General features: G+C 33.1%; 1 protein-coding gene across 1 annotated transcript; it reads left to right on the top strand.

Annotated features, from left to right (window-relative positions):
- Nucleotides 1–1,472: 1,472 nt before the first annotated feature.
- Nucleotides 1,473–3,492, top strand: LOC147404884 (sterol carrier protein 2-like). Its single transcript, XM_086440978.1, has 4 exons — nt 1,473–1,731; nt 1,806–1,866; nt 3,047–3,146; nt 3,232–3,492. The coding sequence occupies exons 1-4, from the start codon at nt 1,600–1,602 to the stop codon at nt 3,311–3,313; spliced, it is 375 nt and encodes a 124-aa protein (XP_086297104.1). The 5' UTR covers nt 1,473–1,599; the 3' UTR covers nt 3,314–3,492.
- Nucleotides 3,493–11,254: the final 7,762 nt, after the last annotated feature.

Below are 11,254 nucleotides of genomic sequence, written 5' to 3'. Positions count from 1 at the left end.
AAACAGAGATCAGATGTGAGAAGTCGAAGATCCCTTAATGGAAATCAAAGATGGAGCTTCGTTAGAATGTGAGAAACAAGAACCAGATGTGAGAAGTCGATCAACACTTGATGGAAATAGAGGATGGAGCTTCGTTAGGGTATTCGTCTCACTGTTTGTTCCGGTTCGACTGTAAGATCTAAAGGTTTCTCTCGAGGTTACTGATATAAACTCAATACTAAGAAACGGTCTTCAATGGAGAAACGACTTTCAATCGTTTTCGATTTGAAATGGCTAAAATCCATCTCACACTATTGTTCCTAATTCGTTGTTTTCTTATAGAGTTGCGCCCATATTGAATAATCAAGATTATAGACTTCTTTACCATAAGATGAAACTAAAGAAGAAGTAGCCAAAAGAAGAAAGAGGAGCAGAATTAAGAACTTAGAGAGTAAGGTCATTTGGTTTTGATACCATGAAGAAATATGCAATCCAATACAACTGTGGATTGATTATTAGAAAGAAATCCCTTTGTCCATGTTCATAGGAGCCCATGGAAAATGTGGGGGAAATCCATTTTTCACATATGTTTAATTAATTTTTTTTTTTCAAGAAAATTTAATAAAGGTTGGATTTCATTTTCTCACTTATTCCCATGAGAAAATTAAAATCCACCCCCAAATCATAATTCTAATCTCTTTTTCTTTTTAATCCTCTTCTTCCCTCCACCCACCTTCTCTCTGCGTTGACCACGCCCTTGTTTGCCCTCTCTTTTTCCCTTCCTCTTATAAATTTTTTTTCTTGTATTTTCAAAATACAATTAAAAATGGACTTTGATTTTTTTCTTTCTTTCTAACTACTTTTACTATTATTTTCCCATGAATTTAAATATCAAGAAAAGTGAAATTTCTTGCAATCAAATAAATATAAATAATTTTTTCTAAAAGAAACCAAACGAAACCAACCTACAAAACCAAAATAGGTGGTGTTAACTATCCACCTTTGTAAAAAGGTAATTATAAAAGCACTCCCACGAATTAATAAGAACAACCCACATTATAATCGAATATTTTTTTGTCTTATATGAATTAAAAATTTCAAAATTAATTGATTTTTGGTGAGAATGATTTATATGATGAGAAGATCATCATCACAAAAAATTAGTCTATTCCAAAATTTCTACCCCGATCAAAATAAATTCAAGAATCGCAAATCATCCATTTTTGTTGTTGTTGTAAATAATGTTTATATGGGATTAAAATTTTTGGAATGGTATGATTTTTGGTAGTTGAAATCAATCTCATAAAAAATCAGTTCATTCCCAAGCTCTCGACTCATACAAGGCAAAACAATTCGACTATGACTTGGGTTGTTATTATTAATTCATGGGGTGCTTTTATGATTACCCTTTCGTAAACGAAGATTGCGCGTTTAACGGATTACGATACCAATAAAACAGAGAGAGAGACGTCACCATTAAGTACCAGAAAGTGTTGGTTTGTGTGCAACCTATGGATGCATTTATTACCTTCTCCATCCTCCCCAATGCGACGCACAACCATAAATCAGAATCAGATTTCTTTAAACCCACGCGCATTTTAGCAAAATTACGCAAAAACAATGGCGAGTTCACCATCCACGCTAAAATCCGCCGCTCTACTTGAGCTGATGAAGCTCCACTTCACCACCGATGCTGGTAAAGAGCTCACTAAGAAGATTGGACTTGTTTATCAGCTCAACATCTCTCCCAAGGTCTCTCTCTAAACCCTAACCCTAACTCTCTCTCTGTCTCTCTAAACCCTAACCCTATTTTTTTCTCTTACCAGAAAATTGGAATAGATGAGGAGATTTATGTCGTCGATCTCAAGAAAGGAGAGGTTACAAAAGGTTGGATCATCGTTTCTGGTCTTTCTTTTGATTCGGTTCTCTGGTTATTTAATTTAATTTAATAAATCAAAGAAATTCGCGGAAAGAAAAACTCGTTCTTTAACGAATCTGGTGATTTGATCTTTGTTTATGCTTCTTCTATGCATAGTCATCAAATTCTCCGAATGAGGGACTAGCTTCGATGGATGACTTATCGATTGATCGCTAACTATGCAAAAAAAAAAAAAAAAAAAAAAAAAAAATCCTTCAATCTCAAAAATTTATGTTCTTTAGCATTAAAATCTCAAAAACAAGATGTTATTTTTTTTTTTGGTGAAGAATATGGATTTTGGTAAGAAATCCAAAAACATTGTTTTATATTTCCCAAAGTTTTCCCAATTTTTATGAATTTATCCAAATTAAACGAATTGAAGACCCACCAAATACTTACTGAATCCGAATTTTGTCACTATGCTTCTATGCCAATTTAATGAAAAAATGGAACAAAAAGTTGAAATTTTCATTTTTCACATTGTTTACTTGGTACCAACAGAATAAATTGGCTCAAAAAAGAATTCTTCTGCTATGTACTTATTGTATTGGAAATTATAAAATTCTAACGTAGTAGTGGATTAGTTGATAAGATTAAGATTTGGAAGTAGATTAGTTTGAATTTGAATTTAATTAGGTTTAGGATTAGTTGGTTTGCGCTATAAATATCTATTTTGTTTTGGTCTAGAGAAGAAATGTGCAACATTATTGAATGCTTTTGGATTTGAGATTGACCATCTCAAATTGGTCTAGAAGGTCAGAAATCAAGGTCGTAATATCTTCCTTTGACGATTGTAGAATTTGTTGTTTCTTATTCTTCTTCTATGGCAGTTTAATCACAGTCGAAACAACTGAACAAATACCCCAAATTGACAAAAGAAATTTTTTATTTTGGTCTTTGTTTCTGCTTCTTTTATGCTAATTTAATCAAAATTATCTAACCAAAACTTCAAACTTCTTGGAACTAATTGAAGATATTGTCGAAAAAATAAAAAGGATAGAAAAATAATGTCTTTGCTTGGCTAATCTAGTCTTTATTTCTTATATGCCAATTTAATCAAAACAATTGAACTAATACTCCAAAATTCCATTGTTAACGGTATTAATTTTTCTAGATTTGTATGTATCTGATGTTTTTGTAAAAACATAGGGCCCTACGAAGGAAAACCTGATGCCACCTTTTCCTTCAAGGATGACGATTTTATTAAGATTGCAAGTGGGAAAATGAACCCGCAGATTGCTTTCATGAGGTCTGTGTTTTGAAAACTCCATGGTTTTTAAAATGAATTTTGATAATTATATGTGTTTTGATTAGGGTTTTGTTAATGGATGCAGGGGAGCAATGAAGATTAAAGGTAGTCTGAGTGCAGCGCAGAAGTTCACTCCCGACATTTTCCCAAAACCTTCAAAGCTGTGAGAGTACAATTCTTATTTTTTAGAAATTGGAATTTGACCTTAATTTCACTCATCAATGCCACATTGAATTAATAAAAAATGTGTTTATCCTATCTTTCCCCATGTAATATGTTAGTGGACATGGTTATTTGTTTACTCTTAGAAGAAATAATAATAAAGATAGGCCGAGGATTGCGATTATATCTTTGTTTCTTTTGGCAAAACATCATTTTTAGTTGAATTTTTTGTCTTTGCTGTTAATGATCAGAAATAAATAGGGGTGTAAAAGTTTTCCCACTTTTTCTGTTTTACTTAAGATGCTACTGATTTGAGTTCACTTTGTTATTTAAGAATTGCTTGTAATCACATGTAACTGAACCCAATCTTTGGGATTAAGTCTTTTGCAATACAACCTGTTAATTGGCATGGGATGCTTAGAATTGTTGTAAGAGGTGAAATTGGGTGGCTTCTTGGTTAACCCTGTTGCACACGGGGAAACTTCCATGTGGTCGGGGCATGCAACCATAGGGACGCCCCATCAAAGAAGAGATTTGGGATACCATGGGCTATAAAAAAAAATACTAGGGTTTTCTTCTTTTTTTGCTAGGAAGTCAAGTTACTACTTAGTAAGTGAAACTGGGTTTTGAACTCAGGCTAAGTATCTACACTAAGACACCAATTATTGTAGGAGGGGTTGTCTTCTTTTTTGCTGGGCAGACGAGTTACCAGTTAGTAAGTGAACCTGGGTTTGAAATCAGGTCTAGTGTCAACACTCAGACACCCGGGTTGTGGTATTAAGTATTAACACTTAAGAAACTTTACCAGTTAACAAGCTGTTACCTTCATTTTTTGTTTTTTTTTTGTGGTGTTTCCACGTTGTTGAGCCCCCTTTTTTGGGGCATCGATAACTGACCTCCAAGTGGAAAACTAAATGTTCCTTCTTTTTTGACCTTTTATTTATTTATTATTTATGCTGGCAAAACCCACTAACAAGGCAAGCTTTAGTTGACCAAGATTTTTTCTTGCCGTTTCTATCATGTGAATCCTGTTTTTTGAGAGAATAAATGCACCTCATTTTAATTATTGCTTTCAAACCTTTTGTTTGTTGGTTATAAACCTGTTTTTTTTGCAACTCAGTTTTAGATTGTCTGGGTCTTGTTGATGCTCCTCGACATGTTCACTCATAGCTTTTAGTCATGTAGAAAATCGAGCCACCTTAATGTGGAAAAAACTATGAAGGGTTGGGATTGAGTGATATTTACTTGTAAGGGAATTAAGGAATAATTCCTTATATAGTTTTTTAGATCCTTAATTCATTACTAAAAATTATTCTTGGGTTCACTTATCAATATTGCCTGGGAGACCAATTTTATTATGTGCTTATAAGAATTTGGAATCCTATTGATAAAAATCTTTATTATTATAAAAAGTGATAGAAATCTTTGGGATCAATTTCTTGAGGAGTTGGATCAGTTTGCTAGGTTTTGGGACCTTCCTTAGTGCGTTGGTGGAAAATTTGATGTTATCCAGTTCTCTTACTAGAAGCAGGGTGAGAGTCTGATTATAAGAAGCATGAGAAATGTTAGAGAGTTTTATCACAATTTTTTTTTTTTTGATAACCATTATCATAAAAATTTCCTTATTGACTTTGCACTGGAAGGAGGGTTATTGACTTGGTATATTAATCTAGATAATTCCATTCTTTGCAAATTGGACAGGTTCCTAAACTCTAATAGTTGGGGGAAGTACCCCGTCAATTCGCAATTGTGGTGGCATTTGTTGTTACACTTTGCTCGTTTGATTTGAGAATACATGACTTGAAAGTGTGAATGCATTTCATAAATTAAGTTTAACTATTTGTCATTTTGGTCGAATAATTTTGCTTTTTTCTTGGTCGAAATATTCTCTTGAAATGAGATTTTAAACCTTGGGATAGGTTGTGTTCCACATGATGTTTGTAAGCTTCTAATGCCTATAAAAATAAAAATAAATAAACAATGGAATAAGGAAGAGTTGGTAGGGTTGATTTGAAAAAATAAAATAAAATCTAATCTATCATACATATTTTGTACTAGTAGGGAAATATTCTGTCTTTTAAGGAAAGAAACAGAAAGTTAGAGAACCATCTTGAAGTCTACTTGCATTCCTATAAAATTCCAAAGCAATTTAGTTTGTGCCAAGGTCTGAACCAACAGAAAGTTGGGGACAACAGCGTCCCATGTTTATAGCTCTCATTTTGGGACTTCGATTGCATAAATTCTTTATTTGAAAGAATCACAATGAAGTCTAATTCAACTCATTAAAATTCCAACTCAATTAGAGCTCATCTAAAGTGGTTTGCGATGGGGACATCAGAGTTTATGGGCCTAATCTATTTGGGTCATATTTTAATTTTATGATTTTCTTTTATTTCAGTTATTGGGTTTTAGTTATGGGTCTATTTTATATCTTTTTTGTCGTATTTATTCTAGAAGTTTATTATTAGGTTAGTTTGGGAATTTTATTCAAATTTAGGTACTATTCTTGTCACATTTATTTAGACCTTAATTTGAGAGGTTAAAATTTATCTTCTTAAGTTGATTTTGGTGGTGCTAAGATTATTCAGTTATATATCTAACGAGTTCAAGATTTTGTGATTCCGAAGAGTTTTGAGAAAGTTATGATTAAAATACTAGTAGGGTATCAGTTCTATATGAGATTTGCATCTCAAGGTCAAAAGTGTTAATTTTTTTATTTATATAACTTTAGAATTAGGGTTTTTAGTCTATGGTTATTGTAATTGATTTATAGGAGTTGATGAATGGAATGAATTTTTTTTTATTTTATTGTTTGGATGTTGGTGCATTAAACATAGTTGATGCCAAGAAAATCATTATGGGTGATTTCAAGGTAAGTACCAATTTTTTTTCTTCTTTGATCTTCTTTTTCAATCCATCTTTTCTACAAAAAATGTTCTTGTTTCTTTGTGAGAGATCAGGAAATCATCAAGAATCCTTTAATCCTTTCAAGAAACCATTTCATAAACTCTGTTTTCTTGATTCTTGTTTCTTGAAACCTTGAAAACCCAACCATTAATCCTTTTCATATTTCCTTATCTTACAAAGCTTAATCCTTTCCTCTACCCTATTGAAAAATAAAATAATTGCTAAAAATTTATTTTACCTTTTGGGTTTATCCTATACTAACTCAAATTCTTAATCTAATATACTAAACCAGATTTCCCTAACCTTCCCCCCTCTCTCTTTATTTTCATCTTCTTCCCTCATCATTTTGTTTGAGAGTGCTTTCTACCCAAATGTCAAAGTTCTAGAGAACCATCTTGATTTCTACTTCATTCCTACAAAATTCCGAAGCAATCTAGTTTGTAGGTTGTTAGGTATAGTCCAAAGAAGCAATGAAGGTCTGTCCCAACAAAAAGTTGGGGACAATACCTTCCCATGTTTATAGCTCCCATATTGGGACTTGACTGGTAGATTCTTTTGTTTGATCAACTCATTAAGAGTCCAACTCAATTAGAGCTCATCTAATGTGTTTTTGAGAGTGATTTCTACCCAAATCCATACCCTTCCACTCTTTCTATGCATGCATCAACATGTGAAAGTCTGCATTTACGTCAAACGTTAATTTTTCTGCATTTCTTTAGCATAAAATAGACTTGCTCATTGGTTCCCCGCATTAATGGGTCAATCTAAGAGAGATGGACATCCAAAAGCCAAAAATGGTTCAAACTTAGAACTTCTATTTTACTTTCAAACGCGATCCAATACTCCATTATATCATTTTTAAATCTTCAAAAATTGCAAGATCAAAAGATAGCCATCAAAATGGTGGCGAGAATGGGGGTGCATAAGGCCTTTCACCATCTTTAACCAAATCCCCTTATCCAAATCTATATGGTTTAACCAAAAGAATCACTTTTCTTTGAAAGATGTTTTTCAAAAGAAATCATTTTTGGGGTATCATTCACACCCTTAAAACAAAAACAATGATTGGAGGTAGTATACGATTTTCACACTACAAATATCCAAGTAAGTTATTGGCATCATGAGTTGATATTTATGCGTATCTTGATAATACATATATCAGAAATACTTATCCCAAGGATAAATCTCAATCATTGGATTTTGTGTTCAAACAATTGGGATCATGTGTTTTTTTTTTCCATGAGTCAAAGGGATCCTGATCCTTCATATTATAAGTTAAATTATCAAATTCTCAATAACATAATATAGAACATATTTAAAAAATTTACATTAGTTTATTTATATTAAAAATTGGCCAAAATCAGTTAACTCAGCCAAGTTTTATAAAAAGCTGACTGGCTAACTCATCTCGAATATGGGACGTTCGTTTGTCTCTGACATGAAGATGATTTCTCGTACAGTTTTAAAACCGTACTTACGATGCAAATGCAAATGATTAACAAGACAGATTTTGTTCATAAAGTTAGTTTGAAGCAAATATGGGTTGGATGGATGGACTAAGTGCTGAATTAGTGAAGGGCTTTATGTTCATTTGAGGAAAGTGGAGAATCACTTTTGACATTTTGGTCAATCTAGGCTTTAATTTATCTAGAAATCTTGATTAGAATATTGAAGATGTAAATTTTACGTATTGATCAGTCTGTGTGTGGGTGTGGAATTAAACAAGTGACTTCTTTTTGGTAATATAATCTGATTTTAGGATGATGGATGACATGGAGGAGACCCCTTACTGAGTTGTTCCCTAGTTTTTATGTTCTTTCTACCTAAGATTTAATAATAAAAAAAAAACAGAAAAAACACTTTCTTTGTACCTAGGGATGGCCATTCAAGAGATTTAGAGTTATTTTCTTGCTCTCTCTAATCTCTCTCAATACCTAGAAGTTGTTTTGAGTATTTTATATGAGAGAAAATTTGGAGTTTCCACAAGCAAGAACAAATAAACAGGATTTGATCGATTCCTCAAACAGACATGAGAGGGTATTATTCAAGAGATTTATAGTTATTTTGGTGTTCTCTCTCTCTAAATGGCTAGAAATTTAAAAAACTTAAACTGCATTGTAGGCTGATCGATTGGTGTTACTTAGTTTGATCGATTAGTCATAAGCTAATAAAAAGTCGATTGATCAGTTGCCCGATACTTGATTTTTTGATTTTATTATAACAACACCACTCCAACTTTCAACAAAATATATCTATACAACTAAAATGAAGTGGCCTCCACATCACTTACCAACCTGGGTTGATGCATTGGTATGCTGGATTCTTGATCAGCACACCTAATTCATCAACCATCTTCAATCTTCAAACTATAGTTCAATTTATTTTTGGATGTGAATATGATTTTGACTTCATAGTTTCTTTGATAAGTGCCACACTATTAATAATGGATTTACAGTCGGGACAATGGTTCATTTGCCCCTTACAAGATTTTTTAAAACTATAACGATTTAAAAACAATTGCAATTGATAACAATGATGAAAAATAAAGTCCGTTGCTATTACACCCAAGGGTGGTGCCGGGATATGGTCAGTGTGTGTTAAATCATCATTTTTATTTTTATTTTATTTTAAAAGAGATTTACTAGGTAGATCTCGTTGTTGCATTTTTATTACAAAAACTCCCTTGGACTTCCAATGACTCCAACAAAATCTTACTTTATCAAGTTTGTCACCCAATTAACCTTTGAGTATGACTCATATCATTTTAAATATTAAATATCTATAACACTCTCATTTAATTAAATCAAATACTTATTATATCTTCTCTCTCCTCTCAACATCTATTCTCTCTTACAACCGCGATTCAAACCTAAAAACGTTTTATTTATTTTTTAAATCTGAGTTTTATCATGAAATTCATTTGGTTGTGACGTTGGATTGATAATATATCTATGTAGGCATAATAATGATTTTGAGAGATGATATGATATAATAGGTATTAAATTTAAAGAATGATGGCATTTATTAGTATTTAGTCTTTTAAAAGAATGTGAGTCACTCTCTAAGGTTTGTTGGGTATCAAACTTGATACTCACCTCCAAGGGGGTTTTTGTAATTAAAATATAACAATTTTCTCCAATTAATCTCCGTCTTTAGAAAAACACTTTCCTTACTAACTTAATAAGATTTCAACTCTTACCAAGGGTCCTTGAGCTCAAATGGATTACTGCATTGCAATCAAACCTTAGCCCTCTAGATTTCATGGAAAATCTGGCCTCCAAAAGATTCAATGTTACTTTTATTTTTTTTGAACTTGATCCACATTTTAAAAATGTTCGGTACAAAACTTCCAAGAAACTCTCAAATTTAAAATTAAAATTCAACTGTGGAAAATAACAAATTTTTTTTTTTGGAATTTTTTCTTTTCAAAGTTCATTGAATTTTGTCCCCCACAATCTTATGGCATCGGATCATGTTTTTGGACGTCACAAGGGGTGAGGTCAATGGCCCTTAGTAGAGTTGAGATCTTACTAAGTTAGTAAGGTTTGCCAGACTTTGGTGGAGGCCTGCATGTCGTCACTCAGTTTAAAAAAAGAAAAAAAAAATACATTTTCCTTGCTAATATAGTAAGATTTTAAAACTTACTAAGTAACCATTGTTTTGCTCAAATGGATTACCACGTTAGCAATCAAACACCACAACCAAATTTTTTTTTTTCAAAGTTCATAGAATTTCGTCTTTTGCAACCCTAAAGCATTAGATCATTTTTTGGATGCCACAAGGTAAGCCCAAGGACCCTTAATAAGGGTGGAATCTAAAGAGGTTCAAAGACCTGTGTATAGTGTGGCTGAAATCCTTAACATAATATTGAGGCTATTGGTTTCATTATATAGAATGTATTTACAATTGGAATGTCCTATATAATAAGAAACAAATTAACAGAATGTATATAATTGAGATTATCCTATAAATTAGGAAAGGAAATATATGTATAAGATAAAATCATCTACGATCAAGGAAAGAATCTGAAGAGGATTCTTCCTTATCACCACCCTTCAAGCTGAGCGTCGCAAAAGGAATAACGTGAAGTTTGTTACGTAAAAATAGAAACTGAGACTTGGTGACTCTCTTGGTAAATGAATCAACAAGTTGAAGATGTGAGGGAACAAATGTGACTTTTAGAGAACCATTGGCAATTAATTCACGAACAAAATGGTAATCAATTGCAATATGTTTGGATCGAGGTCGAGTAACAGGATCGACTGCCATAAAAATAGCACTCTTGTTGTCGCATAGTATTTTTGGAGGGGAAGGAAGTTGAAGACGTAGATCTTAGAGTAACTGAACAATCCAAGCAACTTCAACGGTAGCAACGGCTAAGGATTTATACTCAACTTTGGCACTGGAGTGAGAAACAGTGGATTGTTTCTTGGAGCACCATGAAACAATATTAACACTTAAGAAGATAACATAGTCAGTGGTAGACCGACGTGTGCCAGGACAACCCGCCCAATCATCATCAGAATAAGTAAGTAACTCATGGGAGGAGGTGCAGTGGAGTTGGAAGACCATGATGGACTGTGCCTTTAACATAACGCAATATGCGTTTGAGTGCGTGAAAATGATCTTCAGTTGGAGCATGCATGTACTAGCAAATGGAATTGAAACTGAACGAGAAATTAGGTCGAGTAATTGTCAAATACTGTAGAGCTCCAACAAGAGATAGGAAAAGGGTAGGATCTGAGAAGAGCTTCCTTTCAGTAGAGAGATGATGACTAATTACAGAGGGAGTGGTAATGGGTTTGGCTTCAACCATGTCAGCACGTTGTAGTAGATCAAGTGCATACTTGTTTTGGCTAAGAAATAAGCCTTGAGAATTAGGTTGAACTTTGACAGCAAGGAAATAGTATAGAGAACCCAAATTTTTCATAGCAAATTCGTTGGACAACCGTGTAATAAGAGTCTGTATCAAAGTGGGCTTGTTGCCAGTAAGCACCATGTCATCGACATAGAGTAAGAGATAAACCGTGCTTACTGTG

The sequence above is a fragment of the Akebia trifoliata genome, chromosome 4 (genome assembly GCF_017979445.1).
Source record: "Akebia trifoliata isolate Shusen 1 chromosome 4, ASM1797944v1, whole genome shotgun sequence".
NCBI lineage: Eukaryota > Viridiplantae > Streptophyta > Magnoliopsida > Ranunculales > Lardizabalaceae > Akebia > Akebia trifoliata.
Note: the sequence above shows the minus strand (reverse complement) of the source record. Positions and strands in the feature narration are given on the sequence as shown.

Excerpts from the sequence above, each read along its gene's own strand:
- LOC147404884 (XM_086440978.1), top strand. The coding sequence starts at position 1,600 with ATGGCGAGTTCACCATCCACGCTAAAATCCGCCGCTCTACTTGAGCTG. Across the intron at positions 1,732-1,805 it reads AGCTCAACATCTCTCCCAAG|AAAATTGGAATAGATGAGGA; the intron begins GTCTCTCTCTAA and ends TTCTCTTACCAG. Across the intron at positions 1,867-3,046 it reads GAAAGGAGAGGTTACAAAAG|GGCCCTACGAAGGAAAACCT; the intron begins GTTGGATCATCG and ends GTAAAAACATAG.